The sequence below is a fragment of the Tympanuchus pallidicinctus genome, unplaced genomic scaffold (genome assembly GCF_026119805.1).
Source record: "Tympanuchus pallidicinctus isolate F22 unplaced genomic scaffold, pur_lepc_1.0 scaffold7, whole genome shotgun sequence".
Lineage (NCBI taxonomy): Eukaryota > Metazoa > Chordata > Aves > Galliformes > Phasianidae > Tympanuchus > Tympanuchus pallidicinctus.
In genome coordinates, this window is record NW_026294791.1 from 18,557,943 (window position 1) to 18,583,118 (window position 25,176).

At 36.6% G+C, this 25,176-nt stretch overlaps 1 protein-coding gene and 1 long non-coding RNA gene across 4 annotated transcripts in view; one reads left to right on the forward strand and one right to left on the reverse strand.

The window, feature by feature from the left end:
* Nucleotides 1–3,232: 3,232 nt before the first annotated feature.
* LOC128072694 (uncharacterized) lies at nucleotides 3,233–19,776 on the reverse strand. Its single transcript, XR_008202406.1, has 3 exons — nucleotides 19,668–19,776; nucleotides 18,603–18,710; nucleotides 3,233–3,318 (listed from the first exon to the last, which is right to left on the reverse strand). It is a non-coding gene; the product is annotated as an uncharacterized LOC128072694 (long non-coding RNA).
* Nucleotides 19,777–20,175: 399 nt separating this feature from the next.
* Nucleotides 20,176–25,176, forward strand: part of RNPC3 (RNA binding region (RNP1, RRM) containing 3) — a 152,196-nt gene continuing 147,195 nt past the window's right edge. For all 3 annotated transcript variants that reach the window (XM_052665613.1, XM_052665611.1, XM_052665612.1), the window contains exons 1-6: nucleotides 20,176–20,399; nucleotides 20,780–20,827; nucleotides 22,308–22,426; nucleotides 23,458–23,538; nucleotides 24,251–24,362; nucleotides 24,824–24,892. In XM_052665613.1, the coding sequence (XP_052521573.1) occupies nucleotides 20,196–20,399; nucleotides 20,780–20,827; nucleotides 22,308–22,426; nucleotides 23,458–23,538; nucleotides 24,251–24,362; nucleotides 24,824–24,892 (633 nt within the window). In that variant the 5' untranslated portion in view covers nucleotides 20,176–20,195. The remainder of the gene's footprint in view (nucleotides 20,400–20,779; nucleotides 20,828–22,307; nucleotides 22,427–23,457; nucleotides 23,539–24,250; nucleotides 24,363–24,823; nucleotides 24,893–25,176) is intronic.

Here is a 25,176-nt window from a genome sequence, read left to right on the forward strand (position 1 = left end):
ACCACAGTGCCAAGAAAGCAAATACAAACAGGCTGTGTACAGTCTTGAATCTTAACTTGACTCTTACAAGACTGTTCAAGAATGGAACCTTAGTTTTCTCTTTCTTCATACTCCATTAATTTGGCTGAATTTTCTGCAAGGAAATCATACTTCCTATCCCACTTCTGAGACTGCATAATTTTTTTCTGAAGACTCAACAAAGAATAGACCTAAAATTTTATTTATCTTTTTTTTTTTTTTATATATATATATATATTTGCCCTTGCTATTTTCAAAAATACAGATCATCTGATGCTAATAAAATTATGGACCCATTTGATATATGTGAGAATGCCAAAAGGAAACATTGTCAATCAAGAAATATTCTTATTTCAGTCTCATAGAGAGCATGTATTCATGCAAGAAATTTGTGACAGAAACAATGCATCCTATGGAAATTCAGAGCTATAAATATATGTTCTTTTTAAGCCACAGGAAATGTCATACTTGCCAGTTCCCCATGCAAAACACATACAGAAATTCTAAAATAACTTCATGCAACATTTGCAAATATACATCGCATTCTGGAGTCAACTGAAGAAAAGTGAGATTAATCCTCCAATCACCAAAAACTGGATAAAGCAGTAAATGAAGCATATAGTTGATAAGCTTGCTCCTGAATGTATGAGTTAGTGTGGCTCCATTAGCATCAACAGAGCTACTGTTGAAATAAAGTAATTCTGTTTCTGTTTTTGAAAAAAAAAAAAACAAAGTTGTCCTTACTTTTGCCTGTGGTCAGTGTAGTTAATAGTCCAGAAAAGGACATTGGCCCTTGATTTCTAAACATTTAAAAGGCTACTAAGATTTTGTGTCTAATGTGTAATTAACCTTATTCACCAGAATGAGCTCCTGTTCTGGCAGATGTGGAAGGAGAAAGGTCAAGCTCAAAAGGGATAACACATGCAGTAACATTTGCTAGGACAAAATTTATAATAAGGTCCTTGAAGGAACACATTTCTTCCTTTGGGCAGAAATATGGGTGTTTCTTACAGTGTTACACAATCTGATTCTTACTACTTTTCTTCAAAACTATCATAGCTGGATACAAAATAGTTAAGGAGATGGACAAATTAGTCTGCTTTTTGTTAGACATTTCTTACATTCTTTTGTTGTTAGAAAAAGTGGGGTGAAAGAAGCACTGAGCCTGGGGCCTGTTTTAAAATGCAGTGAAACTGTTTTAAGTCTTCAAATTACTGCAGTGGATGCTAGATCATGTCAAAGCTGAGAACTGTATTTAGAACATTAAACCTTACTTTAATGTATTTGGTGTAGTACCTTCTGTGGAGTTTGCTAAGTGCACCAACAGTGTAACAGCTGGTGAGATCTTTCTGAACAACTCTTTCTGTTACATTAAATATATCAAAGGCAGTAGACATCAATACACATGCAAAACACATAATTTCTAAAATTTCCTTATTGTATCTTATTTAAATAAAATAATATCAAACTGATATATCTGATATATGTAAGATATATATTTAAATATTTTTGTAAATTTATAAGTTCTATGGACTTATTTGAATTTCTCTAAGTGAAATTTCTGTTTGACCAGCCAGGTTTGAATGCACCAGTATTTCTGTGGTATTTTCTTTTAAACTGTACTTTGAAAAAAGTATGGATGCATTGTTGTGCTCAGTGCTGTTTGTAGAATATTTAATAAGATTTTAGTAAGAATCTTCAACAGTGAATTGTAAATGTATGTAAATTGCAGGCTGTAGATGCAGGAGTAGTTTTACCTAAAGAAAATCTGATATGATATAGAGCATCCATAGCAATTACAGATAGTTTTTCCGTTACAAAATCTGTAAGAACTAGTAAAATCTGAATACTTGCAGTGATCTCAGTTAGCAGGATATGACTAAGCAGAATTTATTTGTAATAGATTGATAACAAAGGTGATAAACTAAATATATTAAAGGTAATGTGGTAACTGTGGAGGTAAGTGTATGTTAGTAAAAACCAGTAAGACAAAACGGATTCAGCAATTACGTACTCACACTATTTTTTTTTTTGTTGCAACTTCACATCTCAAGTGCATATGATGGTCAAATCTTCCAAAAAGAGAAAGATGAAAGACAAAATAGACCATAAGTATAGCAGAACTATAGATCAGAAGGCAGTAGTGAGTTGACACAGATTCACGGACAAAACGATGTCAATGCATAACAGTACTGTAAATCAGCTGAGTGCCTAAGATTTTAAATTCAAATCAGTACAAGAATATAACTGACTTTCTTTATGTTCCTTTCTTACTTTGCTTTGGTTACCAAACATTAGAAAATTAACACTCCTGAAGCACAAATGGCAGGCAATACACTTAATGTATTCTATTTTTAATTGATAGCTACTATGCATAAAATTATGTTATTTTTCTGCTGGTTAAACAAAGTGGAAACAAAGCAGGAAAGTTACATGTTACAGGATGACTGAATTTGGTTTGCACAATGTGAATAACATAATTTACTAGATTGATACTCATTTTATATCATTAGATCTGGTGATTACATTACATTTGAAGTCTGTAGCTGAATGTGTGAAATGATAAATACAACTACATTTGAGTCAAACCACCTAAAAAACATGACACAGGAAAGGCTTTTTCAAAATTAATTAAGTCTTCTGATTCTACAGTCCCAGAAAGTAATTAGTGTTCATTTATTAGTGCCTATACTATCGTATCTGTATTATGAATAAGTCTAGGAATTAAAGCTCCTTATTTGAATTAAATATTCAAAAGTGTTGATCTTATGTCACAGACTGCCATATGTAGTAGTAAATTGCATTTAGCAACTAGTTATGTTGTCTGGAATAAGTGCAAAAGATAATCAGTGTGATTTCAGCAGAGTTTCATATTTCTGTAAGTGCTCCCAACTGCTTTATTTTCCTCACAGTTCTTCTCATCAAAAAGTGGACATAACACTGGAGATACAAACTCCATGGATTATACTGTCAAGACCTCCACTAGGCGAGGATTGAGTCTGGACAGACAGCTCAAGAGGTAGATACTTATATTTAGCCAGACTGATCCCACTCAAGAAGTCCTAACCTTGCCTCCAATCTTTTGCAGGTGAAGCTTTACCCGAATCTCCTGCCTGCTTGGGATTAATTGAGAAATCACATCTCCATTACACATCGATCTTTTCTTTAGGCATTTGACACAATGCAGTTTCAAAATATTCAGCCTAGTAGGCACCTGAAGGCAAATGAAAGTTGAATGCAATTCTTAAAGCTTCTAATGCAAAATCTTCCAAAGTTGAAATCAAGACCGGAAGACTAGTCCTGTTTGGATAGAAGGGTTTAGATTAGTAGGAAGTTCTACCTCCAAACACGGAATCACATCTTGAACACAGAAAAGACTATGAACTTGCTCTTTGGACTTATGGGAACACATGAGGTTTCTGTGCACCTAAACTATCTCCTTGAGCAGATAAAATGCCCAACAGATAGATAGGAAAACAAAGAGAAATCAGTGGTTTTTAAAACTTAAGGGATCATTCTGAAGCAAAAATATGAGAAGGGTCAAACTGTCTGAAGCTGAACCTAAAAACTAATACAGATCATATAAAGGTAAGGCATACAGAGCATATAAAAGAGGTCATTCAAGGTCAGAATATCCAAAGTTTATTTTCTTATTCTGTGGCTGATAAGATTCTCATTTTTGGAACAGAAGAACCAGTTCTGACAGCCTGTCAGTCCAAATAGTCTAGGTAAAGAAATTTAACTTCTTTGTCATTGTGACAGAAATAAATCATTTTCTATTGTTCTCAAAGTCTCACTCTACTAAGTGGAATTGCATAAAATGAGAGCATCATTACATTTTCCCTAACAGGAATCATTGTTCTGCTGCTACTAAACATACATGATAGGACCCTTACTAAGAGGGAGTTGAAATATAAAAATTATAACATACAACACACTGTGTTTCTCTACGAAAGAAAGACTTCATAACAGAAAATAATAATTATTTATTTGTTAAGACAAATGGGCAGAGATGAACATGCTTATGCCACCTGCTCAGATAACTGCATGTATGCTGATGTTTAAAATGCATTATGTCAAGTTGATTTTTCTCTCTTAAAACTTTATTGCTCAGTTTTAACAAAAGAAGCTTTCAGCTTTTGGAATATGTGTGAAATCAGAATAGTTGAACTTGAATCATCCATAAAAGTGATTTGTGCATATGTCCTTATGAAAGATTATATAACATGCAGACTAATATATAAGATGCAGACTAATAATGAACCTGAAGAAATAAGTGAAGTCGAACAAAGCTAATACAGGATTCTAAAGTGAGTAGAACACAGAGGTATTGCCAATTGAGGAAGATACTGGGGAATCTTAAAATCAAACTATCCTGCTTTAGTCTACTTCTCCTCCACTTTCCGTGCACTCCTCTCCTTTGGACTTTTCACCCCTTGCTGCATTAGACACCACAAATGCCAGAAACTACAGTGTAAGCAGAAGTCTAAGAACCAAGAAATGCAGATGACCCTGTTCAAGGCTTGGACAAGTCAGCAAAGCTGTTACTGTGTGCTGTTCTGCTTGCCTATAATTTGGCACAATATGGAAAACAGGTTTGTGACATGTTCCAATAATTAGAAATGCTCTGGCATTCCATGAATGACTGTTTTTGCCAGTCTTCCCACTTCTGCAATAGGATACAGTATGCTCTTATGTGCTCTGCAGTATCATTTTTTTAGCAGTTAAACTAAGTTTGAGTAAATCAGAAGAAATTTAATTTCCTTTTCTACCTCATTTGTTGGCTCAAATGCTGAAGAGATATAATGATAAATATTTAAAAGAAAAATTCATCACTTTACAGAGTGGAATTGCACACAAAAACTGGGAGGATAAGCAAGCCAGAGAGTAGAAGGCCAGTCATGAAGGTAAAGATACATGGGCTAGATATGAATAGAATTTACAGGTCAGAGTTATATTTAAGTTATATGTAAAAGAAATAAACTAGTGATAGCATCAGATTTAGCTACCTGCCTCATGGCGTTTGCTCACGTTTAGTAGGTTTATCTGTCACAGCCTCACTGGACCTGTTGTAAGTGTGCTTGTCTTGCACTTCTAAGGCACTGATTCCCTGCAAACTTGCTTATAGGTACTTGTCCCAGTGTAAATTGGCTTTAACTATATCGGATTTGACGGATACATTTTACTTGCAGTAGCTGTTTTCAGATTACTGAGACATATTTGATCCTTGCTTTTCTGTACCCAGCCAGCAAAAGACAAGCAACAGCAAGACAGAACTTTCTTAGCATACTTTTTAGCTGCTGCCACATTTTAGAAAATGGTATCTGTTATGTCTGGTTTCAATCAAATAACTGCTTCCTGATGCCTTCCCTCGTTCTTAGATCTGACGTTAGTTTAGGCAAGTCCACACACATAATATCCTGTCATTTCTGGATGCCTTCAGCATAAAAGAAGGGAAAAACAGCTTTTTTCCTGAGTGGAATGAACATAGGAATTAATTGGATTTTTGCTGCAAAAGCAGCAAATTTCAGTGATGATTGAGTTGCATATTAAAACAGGACAAATGCCTACTAGAGAGTTTGTTTTGGTGACATTACTGTAGGATGATTTTGTTGAAGAATGGGAACAGAGACTGTTTTCAAAATTACATTACAAAAGTACTGACTGTACTAGACACCGTAGAGTAGAACAGCTTAGCACAACCTAATGATCATGCAAAGCATAGCTGTCCAAGATCATTAAGAAAATCCTAGCAGATCTGCAGCACAGTCAGTCTGCAGGGTGGTCAGGACATTGCAATGCTATGTCTGAGGAATGATCATGTTCACACTTCTGCCTTTATACTTTTCAGCTGAACAGTATCCATAATCAAGAAGCAGAACAGATTACCAAAAAGTCTGGAAAGAAATTAATCTTGGATTTACTTTTATGTAAACATAACCATATTGGAACATAATTATTAAAAACAAAACAAAATAATATAACTATTTTCATTATACTTTAATAAATCAAGCAAACTTATTATATTTACCAAAATTGTGCATTGATGGTAACATTTGTATCTGCAAGTCATTCCTTCTTTTCACAGAGCAACGGTGTTAAGTGCCAGTGGCAGATTTATTTCACACTATAATATACCAGGGCATTGTTCCAGTTCAGTGATATTCACTGCATATTATTCTTTTTCAGTGGTAAAATATTTAAATGTATGTGTACTGTGCCACATTAACTAATAAGATAAGCTTAGTGCTAACTAGTTAATGTCAGTGTCTTATTAGTACCGTACCAAGACACTCCTCAAGAAGACAAATGACCTTAATTTGAAGTACGGGGCTTGGATTCAAAAGATGCAAATTATTCTAAGCCTGACAATGTTCACAGTGTAGTGAGCTTTCTCTATTGTTTTTTTATTTGTTTGTTTGTTTTAAATAATGCTAGAATAAAGCCAAATGAGTGGATTCTTAATGGGAGGGCATGAATATATCTATAGTATAGAGGGGGTTGGCATGAAGTAAAATTATGCCTAACACAGACTCTTCCTTACTTGCATAGTTTTCTGAAAGTTAACAGTTATGGGTATGGAGACTCCATGTCCAGTGAAGTTTGTTGGTTTTGGTTTTTTTTTGTTTTTGTTTGTTTGTTGTTGTTGTTGTTGTTGTTGTTTTGAGGTTTTTTTTTGCTTATGTTGTGTATGCATTGCTCTGAGAGAATATTTTTTTAACTGAAATTAATACAGCTTGTAAAAATATGGCTATATTATATTAATAATATATCTAGTAAAGGCTATATGGTTATTTTCTGAAGCACTAGTAATCCCTTAAAGCCTACTAGGGTAGCTGAAAACAACAAGAGAAGTAAGTTCACAACTAAATTAAACTTTTCAGTTTCTCTAAGATGAATGACATACTGTCCTTTAGATAGATATAGAACAAAATCAATGAACAAGTATGTGTCATGGTCAAGTACAAGACTGCCAAGTTCATAAGTGGGTCTTATCCACAGAATTCCAGCAACAATTTGATCGGTTTTTATTATTTATTGTTTGCCGTTCATTAAAGAACACTTGTAGAGAAGTGGAAGGTTATCTCAGCTTTTTACTTCGGACTGCAGGACATCTTCACCGTCTGGGAGACATTAAAGTTTAACAGATGTCTCCCAGATGGTCATCTGATACAATCACACATAGAAGCCCGGTCAGCAACTTTGGAAATGAAATTGAATTCACAGGAAATATTTATTGTTGATTCAGCATGCAGCAATATGGCCTTTATTTATATTTAAGAAAATACAAGAAAAAAGGTTTACATACTAAGAATAGAAAACTTAATCTTAAAAATATCATGGCAACTTTAAGTTTGGCATTCTGAAAGCCTACTCAAAGATAAAAGAAAGTTTATTGTGAACTTTTGGTCAAAATATTAGAGAGATTTTAGTTTGCTACAAAATATAAAAAGAAAAAAAAAAACCCACCTCAAAAATACCATATAATGATATCCACTCAAAATAAGCTGAAAAGGATTGTATAAGACTTATGAATTGGAAAACAAAAAAACAAACAAAAAAACCACCTTATTTCACATGCTCTAGATGCCAGCCTATAGTTACTCTATTATTTCTCAAATAGCCATTCAAGCCCTTTTGAGTTTTGATACTCAGTGACTTGTTATTTCTATCAATTAATACTCCATAGGTAACGAACTGCCCTTCTTCATGAATGGAATCAGAAATTCACTGCATGAGAAGAGCAAATAACTTGTCTATTCAACTTCAGTGGAAAACTGAAACAACTACCAAGGACCAAATGACATCAGCATAAGGTAACTTTATCTTAAAACAGCTCTTTCTGCTTTTTAACATGTAGCCACCTCACTTAGTCACTTACTATATTCAAAATCAAAATATTAATGTTCACAGTTGGCTGTTTGAGGGATGATTCACAAAGTCTAATGTTACATTTCCTAAAGTCAAGGTAAAGAAAAGCTCCTAACTTAGATGTTGTCTGCACTATCCTCGGGAGGAGTGTTTAGGTCTTCACTGGCACTGAGAAGCTCATTTAGCAGCAGAGGCATTTCAGGCATGTGCCTACAGCTAATAACTCCTTTACTATCAGGATAGCTTTCAGTCAGATTAGCAAGCAGAAACATCTAACAGTACAACCAAATCAACAGTCTGCCAGACCAGGGAAGAACATGTGGCCTTGAGTGGAGGGAACATCACTTCTGACAGCAGCATTAGTTAGCTTAAGCTGATAATCACACTGTAACTCTTTCTTGCCAGTCTGCCAGACAATCATCCGAACTGTGCTACAGTACTTCTAGGTATTACACTGGAACTTTCAACATTAGAAATCTGGATGTACTTCTTGATATAACATTTCCTTTGCTTTGGATTGTATATGAAATCTCTCTTTTTCTTCTAGCAGTCTGTCACTATTCCCTAGAATATTTCATATTATTCATTTTAAACGTTTAAAAAAAAATTAAATATGGAAAAGATGGGCTGCAAGTGATTTCCAAGGAGGATTCTGATACCAGTTTTTAGTTATTCTGTGCACAGTATAGTTTATTTCAGCCTCCTATGACTGCTCACAAAAGCATTTATTAGAGTACTGCTATAACACGACTCCAAAAGGTGTAACCTTTTTCTATGAGTAGCATGCCGGTTTGAAGCTGTGCATTGTACTGCAGTGCTTTCCTAGCTACAAAAGCTAGCTGTGCTGGATCTCAGCTGGGCACCTTAGGGAAAACGTCTTAGCACTTTCAACACTTTTTAGTTCTAAATTGACCTTAGTCCTTTTTCAGGTTTGAAATCATTTAATGACATTTTTGAATTACAGTAGCTGCTAAACTGCTTTTAATCAAAAAACTTTAGTATGCTTAATCTGCCTTTATATTGAGGCTAGAACACTCTAGACAGGGTACCAGTTTCACAGTTTATCCTTGTGTATCCTTGTGTAAAGTGAAACAATCTGCTTTCTAGGATTCAGATGGAGGCTATGCCTTCTACCTTCCCAGAGGAGACCATCTGGGTTTTGTGTCATTCTGTAGGTCCTAGAAAACCAGAAAGACAGGCCATGCCTGGGTGATGATATAAGGGAGGTGGTTGTGTCATGACTTCACACATTCTTTTCCCTTATGAAGAACTCAGATTAGAATTACCACAGAGGCTCAAAAATCATTAAGAAATGAATGTGCTCTAGATTTATATATTACAGGTCCAACCCACTAGCATTATACAACTTCAGTGACAATATTGGCTGAGTAAGGAATGAAGTATATAGCTTTCCATGATATGCTTGTAAGGTGATCATGGAAGACACAAAACAAATGACTAAAACTTCCACTTTGGGGCTGTTTCAGTCACTCATTACTTCATTTCAATGACGTCTGGTACGTGCTTGATTTTTTAGGATGTTCTGAAGCATTGTTGAACACCATATTAATTTTAAATTGGCTAGAGTAGTACATGGATAGTAGCGTCTAATGTTAAAAAAAAATAGTAATTGTAAAGTGGATTTTCATATCCTGAGGGTAGATGGGGTAGATGGTACCTTTTAAGTGATTTACAAATGTCAAGGTCATTTCAGATTTTGTATATCAAAGTCAGTTTGGAAGTAGAGCATGTTTTCCTGATGGTGTTACAGAGTTTTTGAATTGAGATTTATCTTTGATGTTGCAAGGTCGTATAAAATTGAAAGAAAATGAAAAAAAAGTTTACTTCTTGATAGCAAAAGCTTGACTCAGGAGCTTTGTTACACTGTCAGTTTCAATTAATTTTTCTTAGCATGGGTGTTCCTTGAAATTTAAAATACAGATTATTATTTTTATATCAATTATGATAATCTTAAGAAAATCTGACATATTCCATAATTAACTGAAGGTAATATTATTTTTGAGACTATTAGCATTAAGTGGCAAAAGAGTTACTTGTATGGCATTCAAGTATAAACATACTTTATAACCAAATAACACTGGTTCTGCATTTCCCTACTGTAAATTGCAGCTTTCTTGGACTAGTTCATTTCAAGTATCCTTGAGAATCTTGATTTGTGCACTCAAGTAGAAAACATCATCTTCTAAAAAAAATGATGACTTGTGCAAAAAACATCTTTTCAAATCTGCCTGCCCAGTGCCTCTTCGGTTCATGCAGATGACGTGACCATTCTGCAAAACTGAAGTCAGTCTACTATTATGCAGTACAAACCACTCCTCGGTTCTGCTACCCTTGCATTTACGTGTACAGTCCAGTAATGCATGTAAGAATGTAAAGGCAACATGTGTTTTACTACATTAAAAGATCCACATATATCTCAGAATGAATGAGATTAGAGTTACAGACACAGGCTCAAAATGTGCCTCAAAGATGGGTATAATATATTTCTAATCACTGCAGAAATGAAAGAGGATTAACAGCTGCCAAAACCTTTCATTTCGAAGTCTAACTGATTTCCACGTATAGCATTGGTAATTGTCTTTGAATGAATACACAAATATACTGAGAAGCTTGAAGAAGTTAGTAACATGCAGCGATTCCCCAGTGATCATTGTAAGTACCAACCATGTCACTTTTTACTTAACAGTTTGGCACTTAAAAAAAACTAATAATCTGTGTCTTAAATCACAAAGTAAGGCTATTTAATAAAGAGTAGATTTACTATGAGAAAGATCCAAGAAAACAAGAAAATGTTATTTAAAAAATAGGATTAACTATGTCTCAGTGAGTAATGTAAGGAATCATACAACAACCACAGTGAGAAAAGACATAGTTGGAAAAGATCACCCAGTCAAACCATCCACTTACAAATAACATTTCCCCATAAACCATGTTCCATAGTACATTTAAATGTGAAAGTGGCCAAAACAAACTAAGAAACCAGAAAAATCAGACCCAGCCTATGCAGTTTTAGGGCAATAAGCTATCTTACAACCGTGTACATGAAAAATCTAAAAAAAAAGTAGATAAAAATTTTTAGTAGAATACAGAAATGAAATAAATATTCCATCAGAGCAATTCACACAAAAACTAAATAAAAGAACTTCCTTCCTTTAACATTCCTCTTCCACTTCCCTCTTTGACAATATTTTGACAAAGCTCATTGGAGAAAAAAAAAAAAAAAAAAAGAAATGAATGAGTAAACAAACCCCAACAATTTATAGCATTCTGTGAAATTTTCCCTTGATAGAATTTCTTTCCAAACTTCATGCATGACACTTGTACTGCATTGACATGAAACTCATGAGATGACATGTAGAAGGCATCCATGCAGCAGTACATTGTCAATAATACTCTCTATTTTCAACTAACTCTTCTGTTATTGGACTGAATTACAGCTTCTCGTACTCTCATCACACTCTCTTTAGAGAAAGACAGCCCTGATGGCACTAACGAGGCTTTAAAGGCCCTTACCAGCCTCAGCTCAGGCCTCCACTCATATCCCTTGCACGTGGACCCAGGGACACTGTCTAAACTCAGATCCCAGCCTCTATGGGTCCTCATGACCCTGCAGGAGGAGTGCCTTTTACTATTAGTACTTGCTATACTTGTTTCATATAGTATTTAGTTTCATACAGTATTTAGTATAGTATCTAGTATTAGAACTTGCTATATACATGTTAAGTCATGGAGCTCCTTGTTTCAGGTTGTGACCTACAGACTTCCTGGCTTGACCTTAGAGCGTCATGTTAATGTGGATGTGCATGGCAGCAACTGGACTTGGATTTGTCCTTTGGATTGACTCTCTTCCTTAATTGTAGACCTACTTCATCCCAGTAATTGTGTCCTGTGGTCTAGACTTCGTGTTGGATAGCCACCATCTCTGTAAATGCCCTTCTGACCTTGCTCAGGGCCCTAGCTAGTGATGTTGGTTTTGTTCTGCACTATTTACATCTCCTCAGTCCCCTCAGGCAACAGCTAGTCTGTGCTGCCCTCTTATGCTTACTTCTGTAGAGCTTGTCTGTAGGCTTGGATATGCATTCTCATTATGCAGTGACAAATAATCCTTCTTAAAGTTTTATCTATTTTTTTCTTGCTAGGTTTTCTCTCTTAATTCTTGTTATGCTGGCTCTTCCTTTCACATCCTTATTCTCAGGATCTCATAGATCTGGTTCTCCCTTGTTTTTCACTGGGAAATCTCTATTCAGTAACTTCAGTAGAACTACTGCGTGCTATGCTCACAAAAGCCAAATTTCATTACTTGATCTGTCCCTCAATCAATAAATATGACTTTATCACAAGATGTATCAGAATCATTTTATGGAAGTGAAAAGTGAGAGAAGGATCTCAAGAATTATAAGAAATAGCTTAGCATAAACTCTTAATGACATCTGAGCTCACTAAACTATCTTCTAGATAGCATTAGATGTAAGAACTCTAAGCTCTACCTATGAAATTTTATATATAACCCTTATTATTTTAGTGGCATGATGGTAAAGGGACAGAAAGGAGAATGCCAACATTTTCTTTGGGGTTGAGACAATGGAATAAGTAATGAGCTGAAAGACTGATCTGCAGTAAAGGTAGTGTTTGACAGAAGTAATTTCAGCGCTGACAAAAAGCTTCTTCCACTAACTGAACCTTATGCAAAGTGTAAATCACAATTTGTTTGCCAAATACAGTGGTTTATCTTCCACACTGGTGAAATGATCTGTAAACAAAAAAATGATGGACTCTGACCGTATTTGGAAAATGCGGGGCTTTACCTTAGCAAAGCTATCAAAAGTAGCAGCTCTGAGCACTAAAGAAGCTTCAGCACATCATTCTTGTCACAGTGGCAGCCATCTTATGAAGAAAATTTTTTTCCCAGTGCTTATGACTTTATTGTTGTATGTTTCTGTTTTGCCAAACACATAGTCACGTTATTCCATTTGATTAGGTAGAGACAGTGAAAATGCTAGGTATTTCAGTCAAAATCCTTTTTCTTCACTGTACAAGGAACAAAAGCACAGTATACATCTTCACTGCTCCAAATCTTTTCAAATTCAGATCCTCAAAATGACTATTTTTCCCCTTGTGATTACTATGGTCCCCTTGTCCATCACTGTGGTCCCAAGACTGTGCTCAGCAGTGCCTAGTTCCCTTTTGTTCCACTGCTTCTGTTTCCTTCTGACTCCCCACAGTAGACAGGAAGTATAATTCAGTCATAAAGGCAGTATGCCCATTCTTCATCCTAAATTAAGGAGCCAGGTGTAGGAAATTCCAGGAGTTCTTTAAACAAGGTTGTGTTGTGTGCCATGAACACACTCTCCTTCAATGTCTAGTAAGATTTAAATTGTGGTTTGCCCTGTGGATTTTAGGTCTGAGCTATACTGAGTATTTAGATCTTCATCCAGCCAGTAATTAATAAGCTAACATGATTACAGTTTGTGCTGGAAGTGCCTTGTTTGAGGTAGTGCTCACCACCACGCACGTAGAAGCTTTGGCAAAGAGAGCAACCAAGGTGTAAAACTAAAAGCTACTATTCAGTGAAACTGAATGGAATGTTCTTGGCCTAAGGTAGCCTAATTTAAGAAATATTAACCTCACAGGGGAGAAAGGTCTAGAAAGAGAAGCATGAACTGAAAGGAAAATCTGTATGTTTTTTTCACTTAAACTTCTGCCAGATCATTCTGAAAGCATTCAGATGAAGACACTGTAATGCTTTGCTGTGTGAATTTCATCAAAGTTATGCTACAAAAAATGTTATTGTAAATGTATCAAATGCTTTATTTCCTTCCACAGCACTTAATGTGCAAAAAAGTTTGTCTTGAAGGGAAAATACTTAAATATCATCATATAAACAAAAATAATTTGCCGTGCAAATTATTTGCTTTTATTTTTTGCCAGAAAAAATAGATGGATTTATGAGAGTGACTGTGCACTTGAAAGCCTTCCAGAAGAATCATGTTCTTATTCAGTAGATTCAAAACACTAAATAGAAACCCTATTTAGAGAACAAAAAAGAGAACCTAGAGTGAAGTTCAGTCTGTTATATTGTCTTATATGAAGCAGAGATACACAAGAACTTGTCTAGATATTCTTTACTGGGAAGAATCTAACTTCTAGTGACTACTCCTTTTATTTTTTTATTCCTTTTATTTGTTGGATCCCAGCATGGCTAGCAAACTCTTTCAGTGAGGGCAAGATAAACTTTATGTAAACTTCTCTCAAAGAACATAATTTTCTTGCTTACATATTGAAAGTAGGATTCAGATCTGACTGCCAGGTGTATATCACATGCATGTCTGGAAAGCTGATAATCAAGCTAGTTTAGCTTCTCTTATGCTTGAACCGGTGCTGTCATAACTTACAGTGTGAATTGCAAAACCTGATTTGATTCCCATATTGTTTTTCACACGGACATCCAATGAATGGAGATGTGCCTCTAACATTCCTGTACATGGAACAACTGGTTGAATAATTATGCTTTGCATGCTACCAATTTAACTTTGTTGCTGTTAACATTTGTCACAAGATGGAGGAATTAATGAAGAAATCAAACATTTGTAGGACTCGATGAAAATGACGAATAGTCAAAAATGTTTCTCATGAAAAAAACACTTATTTTGAGACCACTTTGAGAAGATATCAGTGAAATTGTGCCATCTTGGAAAGTCTAATGGAGCTCTTAGCTAAGAAAGCTAAGAGCAGATCAAACCACTGCACTCAGAACTCTGCTAAGGAGATGTGATCTCTGTGGATTTGTATAGAATATAACTGGTCTATTTAAGGTGCAACTACAGTATATTCCAGATCAAGAAAGAAAACTGACTTTATTTATAAAAGATGTTGCAGGGTTCTACAAAATGAGAGCAACAAAGATTTAGCAGAACAGCATCATCTGCAATTAAGTTACAGCAACATCTAGTGGTCAAATATCAAAAGCAGAATTTATCCATTGTTTTGGTACTTTGTTCAAACAGAAAAAACTAAAAGCTACTTACATTTCAGGAAAGAGATTACCCTACTTCTTTCTTTTCTCTTTTGTTTTTTTCTTCAGAATCTACTTTCTCATTTCCTTTTCACAGCGATGTAATTTAATAGAGCATGCAAATAGAGAAGGTATGAGGGCCTCCTATTCACTCTAACTGTACTCAGATATACTTGGAATGGAAATAAAATCATCTACATAACATACAAGTTAAGTTAAATGACATGTAGCAGTCATTGTGGCCTCTGATGTTATATGAATGTGTAAACAATATCTAACAAAATACAGCTCTTGCCCATGACTGAATCTTCTGCAGCTCTTAATAGCTATTACTACCAGAAATATGTTTATCTTAACAGTGGTGTTCTTGTCCTTCTATTAACTTTTAATTTCTAAGGCTCCTTTTTGACATTACATTATTCATCTTAATGTGAAGGAAATTACAGGATTCCTACCATGAAAATCAATTTTTCCCCCAGCAGTTTTGTCACTGGTGTACCAAAGCTGTTCTTGTGGCTTTCTTTTTTTCCTTAGTTGCCTTAGGAAAAGTGTTTTAATTATTAAAACTCTTAACAAATATCTTGCCAGCCTTGTCTAGCTCACAGGCAATTAGATGGAAAAATTATCTTTTCGGGAACTGATTTTGAGTTATATGTAATACCACGTACTTCTTCCATGTAGGATGTAGCCCATTAAATCCAATACTGTTCTTGCTAATAACAAGACATAGACTTTCATTGTTTGTAAAGCCTCGGCACTGAGGCATGTCAGACATACTTTGAATTTATCTGGATTGCTGGGTGCTTTGTTGTAGCCTGCTTAGATGTAACAGCAATTTTTCTTATCAGTTGGCTAATAATTTAATTTTGAATTGAAAAATAGATTTGATGTAAACTGCAGCAAAAAGCACTTATTCTATATAGAGCAAAGATTGTTCACTCTGATGTAATGCAGGAACACAGGCCTTGTAAGATAGCAGAAGCCCTGAAATCAATGAGTTGTATGGAGTAATTATTAACCTTTTCACTCATCTGTAATTTTATGCAAAATATAAATGGAGTAGAAGCTATGTAGATACTGGTATGCTACACAGTAGGGATTTGTAATCTATAGTTTGAAACTATAAAGAAAAATAAAAATAAGCTTCACTCAGAAAGAAAACCAGTCAAACAGTATTTCTGGCTGCAGATTTTATAGTTCTGAAAGTCACTGTGTACAGTTAAAAATTAACCATTCCATCTGGAGTTTGAGTCCTAAAATCTAGTCTGTACTTAGAAATTTGAACTTTGTATTAGCCTCTTTGACATTCATTCAAAGAATAAAGTCAAGCACTCTAACTTTAGATATGGTTTGCTACACAGATTTCTACTTGTGATGAAGGCATGCTAGACAACTATAAGGTTTATTTTCCTGTAAAGCAGTTCTGCTCATCTTCAGCCAATAGGCAGTATCTACTCTGCATCAAAACCCACAAACTAAGAAGTTGTGCTTTGAGGATGCAATCACAGAAACAACAAAATCATCACAGACATGAGGACACTTCCCATTTTATTACGTTGGCCCATTATATCAGAGATGGATCTTGGTGGTATGGAATTAGAGGATGAACTTTCCCACCAAAGTTTTGTTATGTTTTGTTGCCATATGACAGATGTCAGTAGAGGTGGTCTGACAAAATGGTGTCTGACATGGAAGTGCATATAAAGGAAAGGTGTGTCACTGAATTGCTCAAGGTGGAAAAATTCACACCTACAGACATTCATTGACATTTGCTGAACATTTATGGAGACCAAGCAGTGGATTGTCAGCATGGTGAGGCAGTGAATTGTCAGCACGGTGAGGCAGTGGGTGCTGCATTTCAGCAGTGGCAATGGCTAACAGCATAACAGGTCAAAGTTTTTCATATACTGAGAAAACTACATATCCACACACAATTGGGATGTAATGAAATTTATTATGTATCACTTTTAATGCTTTAATTCTTGTCTCAAACACTTGGCATAGAAATATTAAAATTAATATACACTTAACACTGAGGTCAGAACAATGATGTCACTAAATTCTCCATGCTAAATTAGCTCTGAATCACGGGTAAGAATGTCCTATACTAGACAGTCTTTTATGAAATGTGTGACTTCTGAGGACTTTTCAAATAAGGCAGAAAATATATGAATTAAAACAAAAAAAACAAACAAAAATACAGCAGCTTGAGAGTAAACTAATGAATCCTGGAAAGTACCAAATTAGCAACTCTGGAGAAATAAAATGGCATTTTTGTTAGTTTTGTCTTTCTAAAAGCCACTTGCTTATAATGCTTTCTTCTTTCTGAGGGAAAACAAAGAAAATCAGCTCTCAACCAACTATTGTTGTTGTTGTTGCCTATAGCTGTTTCTGGCATAACTATAGATATTACACAAGGAAGAAGGGAGAGAAAGCAGAAATTACAGATTGCAGTTTCCAGATCACAGAATCACAGAATCATAGTGATTGCAAGGGAGCTCTAGAAATCACCTGGCCCAATCCTCTGGTAAAACAGGTTCTTAGGAAGGCATCTAGGCAGATTTTGAATATCTCTAAAGAAGGGGACTCCACAACTTTCTCTAGAAATTCCCTGTCTTTCTTGAACTGGAGAGCTCAGAACTGAACACAGCACCCCAGACGTGGCCTCTCCAGGGCAGACTAGAGGGGGAGATCACCTCCCTCAGTGTGTTGACCATGCTCTTTTTAATGTGCCCTGGGATATCATCAACTTTCTAGGCCACAAGGGTACACTGCTGACTCACCATCAACTTGTTGTCCACCAGGATGCCTAGGTCCTTCTCTGCAGAGCCCCTTTCCACTTGGTGAGGCACTAACTTACACCAGCGCATTTGGTTAGTTCTTCCCAGGAGTAGAACTCCACATTTGCCATTTTTTAACCTCATAAGGCTCCCCTCTGTCCAAACCTCCAGTTTGTTCTGGTCAGATCTTGTGGTGTCATACAGCTTGTAGACAGTTTCTCTTAAAAATAATGACAATAACTTGCAGCTGAGGGTGCTTGGTGTGCAGAGACAGCTCTTTCCTTATTCTGATAATGGAACTCCAATTGTTGGAGTCTAAATAAGGTATAGAATATGTATAGAGTATCAAGTCTTTCATGTTTTTGTTTTTCACTGAATGCAGAAAAAACAAAAGCAATCGTATAGTTTAAATAAGAAACTGAAGGAAACATTTTTCTTTCCTTAAGTGCAGAGACTGTTTGGTTTGGTTTTATTTTTATTTTTTTAAGTCTTTTCTGTCTCTCTTTTTAAAGCCTTTTCAGCCTCTCAAATTGTATTAGAAGTAATAGTGACTGTTTTTGGGAGGAACAGAACTTGAATTAAGATCGCACTGCTTTTGTAATCTGAAGCCTTATCTTGTCAGTGAATGGCAAAAACAAACCCAGAAGATCCAGTAAATACAACACATATTTTTTCTCTAGTGCCAACTCTAACATGCAATTTTGTTCCTGAAAGGACATGTCCTCAATTTGCGTGGTCATTTAGTCTGTGCATTGTGCAAACTGGTTTTGGAGTCATTTAAAACTGGCCCTCCCAATCCTGGCTGTATAGGAGTTCCAGGATGATAGATTGCTCTTGGAGAGTCTTTATGTATTTGGGCATACACTGTTTTGTAGTCAAGGAAAGATAAGGCACACTACCTTGAGCTTAGCGCCATGCTAACACAGCCACTTGCCTTCTCACTTTGCTTGCTCATATCCAGTCAACTGGAATATGTTTTCTTCTTCTTCTGGAGACATAAAAAATACCTAGAGGCATTAAAAAAACAAACAAAGAAACAACAAACAAACAAACAAACAAACAAACAAACAAAGACAACCAATATTGAAAACAGTAGAGTCCTGAAATCCCACAGTGCAACTATTAAACTATTACTGAGCATTTAAAAATTGTTCTGGACTTATTTCACTAGGATAAATATCTAAAAGCACCTTTATACGTCTTAGTGCTCCAATAAACAACATTTCTGCTTTCATTATTTTATTTTATTTTTTTTTTTACTTGAGGATGCAAATAAGTGGAGGATGCAAATATGTGCTTTCCAAGGAATTGGGAGCCCATTAACTCATACCATTTAAAAGCAAACTACTACAGCATTTCTAGTGGAGTCCTGCATTTTTATCATTCTACCTGTCACTGACATTTGTTGGCTTCATAAACAACTGTAACTGACAGGCTGAGTTGGACTTTCACTACATAGGACAATGGCATCTGCCTCCAGCCACTGCTGATTTGTCATTAATAGACAACTTTATGGCGTCAGTAATGAATGAATGGTGTCCAAAATATCAGGAAATTTTGCAAAACTTATTTTCTTGATTTTTTAAAAACTTTTTACAAAATTTTAGTGACATTTTTACATTTTTCTTGCCACTTTTAGTGTTCAGTGTCACTGGAAAACACTTTTTTTTTTTTCCCCTCCCTTGACTAGAGCTCAATCACATTTCTCAGTTCTGAGAAAAAAAAAAAAATGTATTTTGAATTATGTAATCATTTCACAGCCTGGTGAGTGATCTACAGGTGAAGGACGGGAGTGCATTAGAGAGCTACAAATGGAAGTGAAAGATTTGCTTTGCTAAAAAATGCACATCTGCATAAAATGTCCTTCTGTCTCCTTACCCAGGAGTGCACCTAAAGGTCTAATTTACACAGAACAGAGCAACAAAGCTGCCGCTGATTAGCTTTTGCAATGCCAAGGCTCCTACCTGCTGCAAGTAACTGTGGCCAACATTTGAGTCTCCTGAATTTATGAAACAATAGGCCACAGTTCACAAAGCTGGTCGGTGTTAAAATTTCAACATCAGAACACACGGTATTGCTAGTGTCATAGGGAAAGTACACTGTAGTATTTTCCTCTGTGCCAATTTTTCCACTTGTCTTCGAATTCACAGATGTTTCCTAGCCTATGTGAACGGGATCAACAAAAATGCAGCAGCTGATCCTTTAAGAAATCGCTGCTAAATTTTTGCTTCGCTACTTGATGTATTTCCAAACGCTGCATTTCCCCAGTTTTTTCTCCCTAGTGGCACAGGGGCCGAGCAGGCCACCGGCCAGTCACACAGAGCAGGCGCCGCCAGCCGCACAGCCGCAGCCGCTTCCCGCCCAAACGCGCCCCGACTCCACCCCAATGGCTGAGGCGTCTCACGCCAACAGCCCGCCCGCCGAGGTGCGGGAGGCAGCCTCTGCTCTCGCGCGACTTGTGGGAGTGCCGCCGCTTCCGGCCTCGCGCTGCGATGGCGGCGTCGGGCAGCGAGGAGGAGCGGGCGGGTGGCGCGGCGCTGGGCGCGGGGCAGTGTCACCCCGGCGTGGCGCGACGGCGTGGGCGGACGCTTCTGGTGCGGCACCTGCCCGCCGAGCTGACTGCGGCGGAGAAGGAGGACCTGCTGCAGCACTTCGGGGCAGTGGCCGTGCGCGTCCTGTCGGACCACGGGCGGCTGGTGAGGGCGCGGGCGTGAGGAGGCCCTGGCCGATTCCTTCGTGGTTCGGTGCGGCCCGGAGGGCTTTGGCCTGGGCCGTCCTTTGGAAAAAGGAGCGGGGCAGCGTGGGGTGCTCGCTGTGGGGGGCAGAGATCCGCTCCGCAGCTCTGCCTCTTAGAATCATAGAGTCGTTTGACTAGGAGGCAGCCTTTAATGGTCTTCACTCCCCTGTAATGCAGAAACTTCTTATTCTGATTTGTTACAAAGAACGTTCCCTAAGCCTTTGCCACGCTTTGCAGTTAGAAGAGTGATAACTGGAAATTTTCTTACCTTTCTTACCTTTTTCTTACCTTTTCTTACCTTTGATTTGAACTCAGTGCGGCATTTTGTTTGTTTTCCAGAAACATACTGCTTTTGCTACTTTTCCTAGTGAAAATGCTGCTGTAAAGGTTTGTATTCAAATTTGTTACTGTTTTAGCAAAGGACTTCTCTGTATTGCTATTTGTTCCATAACGTTTTACATGTGATCTCGTGTGGAGCAGCGTAAAATATTACTGTTTCAGGAGCATCCTGTTTTTACCTGGGACAGAACTGACTTCCTTCCTGGTGTCTGATATGATGCTGTGTTTTGGCTTTAGGAGAAAACCTATGTTGATAACACAGAGATGTTTTGGTTGTTATTAAACAGCGGTGTACAGAACCAAGGATGTTTCAGGTTCTCATATTGTCCTGCCAGCATGGGGTCTGGGGAGCACGAGGAGCTGGGAGGGGACGGAACCAGGACAGCTGACATAAACTGGCCAAAGAATATTTCATAGTGTATGGCATCGTGCAGAAAAAAAAACCTTGAAAAATGGAGGGGAGTTGGCCAGACAGGCATTGGTCAGCAGGTGGTGAGCGATTGCTTGCACATCAATTGGTTTGCAAATACACATATGTATAAACTTTCTATTTACCTATGTCTATGACTACCATTATTTCTCTCTTCCATCTTTGTAAATAGTTCTTATCTCAACCTGTGAGTGGTAACTTTTTTTTCTTACTCTCCCCCATATCACTGGGAGAGAGGTTACTGGTACCCTAGGGTTAGGGTACTGGGAGAAAGCTGTGAGCAAAAGGCTTCATGGTGTTTAGCTGCTTGCAGGGTTAAACCACTAGGAGAAGGATTTGCAAAAAAACCCCACTTGCATAGTCATAGGAAAGATGTGTTGGGTCTTTGAAAGTCATCTGGTCCGACCTGTGACTTAGAGCAACGCAAAGTCACTTGAGATGATGCTGATGGTGTTTTGTCTAGGATGCTTGTGCATTCTTGTATAGGCTGTAAAACAAACCTAAGTTGCTTGTCTCGTGCGCAATTGGGTATGTGACAAAATTTAGACATAGTGAAGTAAACAATTCGAAGCTGCCTTGTGTGCCAGCCTCAATAATAGTAAGAAAAATGTCATGTTAATGGAAGACATGCATGTAAACTGATATTACTAGTGATGCCTTTTAAAAATGACTGGTGAAAAGCCTCTGCCCTGAATGCCACTCTTATATTCTAGATCGTTTATTAAGTCATGCTATAAAATAATATTGAAAGAAGGCGCAAAGATTTTGTGAGATAAACAGTGGTGAATTTAGGTTGCTTTGTGTCTGTTGCTGGTAGACTATCAAGACTTGCAGAGAACTAGAGCTTCACCATGTAACAACTAGGCAATTTGCAATTTACAGATTCTGAGATAGTACTGGTAGACTGCACCATGTGTGTAGTTCGTAAGTGAGGCATTTTTTTCTTGAAATCAGAGATTTACTAGTGTGTGTAATAAGTGTTGTTGAGGCTGCAGTCCCACGGCTATGTTCAGATTTAAAATTTGAAGTCTTGCTTTGAAACAATCTGATATTTTTCCTCTTCTGTTTCTTTCCTTTCTCTGTTATAATAATTTGAAGGCTTTGTCAAGACTGCATCAGCTGAAACTTTTAGGGCACACATTAGTTGTTGAATTTGCAAAGGAGCAAGATAGCGTGCAGGTACTTAACCAGCCTTCACTGTCAGACAAATGTAAAAGGTATGTGGATAATAATTCAATATGTGTGTGTTCAAGGAAGTGTAATTCTGTATTCATAACATTTTCCTGGTACTGTTAAGTAAAAGAGTAAATCATAGCCTTTTAGTAATGTTAATAGGTGTGTTCAAATCTGTAGATGAGCGATTTCATTCCTCCTATTAGTATTGTACTGTTCAGTATAATCTTGAAATAGTCCCCATCCTTATTCCTGTAAGGTATCCTTCACCAGAGATAGTCCTGCTAATTTTCATGTAGAGCAAGACTCCATCTATGTAAGGTGACCTCTATGATACCCAGGTTCCTTGTGCTTAGGAGTCTCTTCTTCTTTTTTGTGTCAGAGCTGTAGTGTCATTTTACCATCAGAAAGTATGTACAGTGTTTTCATGATATTTCTTTCTAATCTAATCGAGTCAGGCAAAATTGACACCTGTAGGTATGATTGCGTAAGACTGTACTATCTAAGTTTGCATCAAACATGAAACAGAATCTCTCTTCAAATGTATAAAGAAGTATATAAATAAAAATACAAAAATAAATCCTCTAATTATAGTGTCATCAAGGATTATGATAGTTTGGATTTCAAATATTTGTTGAATATGTAATTTAAATAAAAAAACAAATTGTGTAGCTAAGCTTTTAGGTTTACCTGTGCAGTATCGCAACAAAGCGATAAAAGCTACGTCATTGTGCCTCATTAAAATCAGCTGTAGAGCTTTTAAAAGTTAATTAGTCTGCTCTGAATATGAACAAATCAATAACAATATTTTTATCTTATAACCTTTGAACAAAGAGTAGCACAAATAGTTTCAGTTTTTTTCTTGTGAGTAGATTTAAATGAGAAATGTATAAATACGGGGAGACCCTCTGTAATATGGATAAATATTTATTTGCATAGACCTGTCTTACAAATATAAAGTTCTTAAAAATACTACACTGATCTATTTGTAATATTTTTTGAAATTGAAAGTGAGAGATAGGTTGTCTGGAAGGCAGTGAACTTTTTACCTGTTTTAATTAATGTTATTTTTTAGTTCAGAAGAGCCGGTGAAAGAAGAAGAGAAGAGAGAGCCAAGCTGTCTTAAAATAGAGAATGGAATTGCACCTAGCCATGGGTTAATATTTTCAACTTTTTAAACTTATTTGTTCTGTTAAGGTCTATTTTGTAGTAAGTGTTATATTCTGTTGAACAAGAGAGAATGTAGTAGTAGTAGTTTTGTTTTATAGAGTACTGTTTTTCTACATGTGTAGCTGTAGGCATTTTTTTCGTAAAGATAAAATTCATAGTTCTTCAAATTTAAGAGTCTTATGGTTGAATAATGACCGATACTTTGAGAAGTGAAGCTATAGGTTGCCTCCAAGTCTTCTAGTGCAGTTTGTCACTTTCTCAGGAGTTTAAGAGCTGAGTGGGCTCTCTTAGACAGTTTGGTCTTTTTTTTTTTTCTCTGTTTGTATTTTTGCCTACTTGAAGAATAATTTTCTTTTGGGGCTGATTAATCCAGTGCTTGGAGTTTTGGGTTTATGATGTTGGAAGATGTTGGTTCTGTCCTGTGTTTGTTAGACTTTCTGTATGTGTAGTTACTTACTTTCCTTGTGTCCAAGCCCAGTAAATCTGGTATATGATAGGGGACGTTCTATTCCCCAGTGCTAAAAGTGTAATGTGGGTGGCCCAGCCAGTCAAAATGGTACGTAACTGTTCTAGGGAGAATGGTAATATGTCAGTGATATTTCAGATTTAACAGCTAAAATTTTTAGTAACCATTAATTGCTATCAGCTATTTTATGGCAATGCAGCTAAGATTCATTGTCTTTATTATTCTTCCTCAGCCTCACATTTCCCATCAATTCTTGCCTCAAGTATCTGTATCCACCACCTTCAAGCACAATTCTAGCAAATATAGCAAATGCCTTGGCAAGCGTGCCCAAGTTTTATGTCCAGGTAATTGGGGGGGGGAAGAAAACAGCAAAAAAAGGAAGTATGAAAATGAAAACATGTCCTTTTTCCTCTTCTAGTTATCCACAGAAATAATTTTTGACATACTAAATAAAAGTTAGCTGTCCTGTGATACTTTTAAACAGTGTTATTTCTTGGCTATGTTGAGACTTCATTGACGAGAACTATCGGTTACTTTGCTGATGTGGAAGGCTTAAACGGATCTGATCTTCTGAATTATGAGCACTTGTAATTTCATACTGAGATGTTTTATGTACTTCTTAGTAGCCTTTTCACGGTATTGCTTGTACTTACTCGTATTGTTGCATCTCATTTGCTGGCTTTCACATTTTTTGGTAACCTGTGGTTGTACTGTCATTAAAACTACTGATTTCTACCTGTCAGAAGTAATCAGCTGTGATATCTAGCAAGGAACTGTATTTATTTCTTACCTTGAATCATTTCAGGTACTTCATCTGATGAATAAAATGAATCTTCCTCCGCCTTTTGGACCAATTACTGCTCGCCCTCCCATGGTAACTTTTAAAATATATGTATTTAGGTACTGGAAAAAAGATTCACAATTTAAAATATAAGAAGTGTGGTAAGAGATCCTAAGTTCAAACATGTAAAAGTGATCTTGTATGTAGGTATTTCCTTGTAATATGTGGTTTCCACACTCTTAGTGAAAAATCAGATTCCTTTCATGAAATCCTCGCTGCTTATAGAAATGGTGTAGTTTTGACAGCTGTTGGAAAGTTCAGTGTATAAACTGAAATTGTTTAGTAGCTCAGGGCTCCTTTTCTGTGTTCTGGAAAAA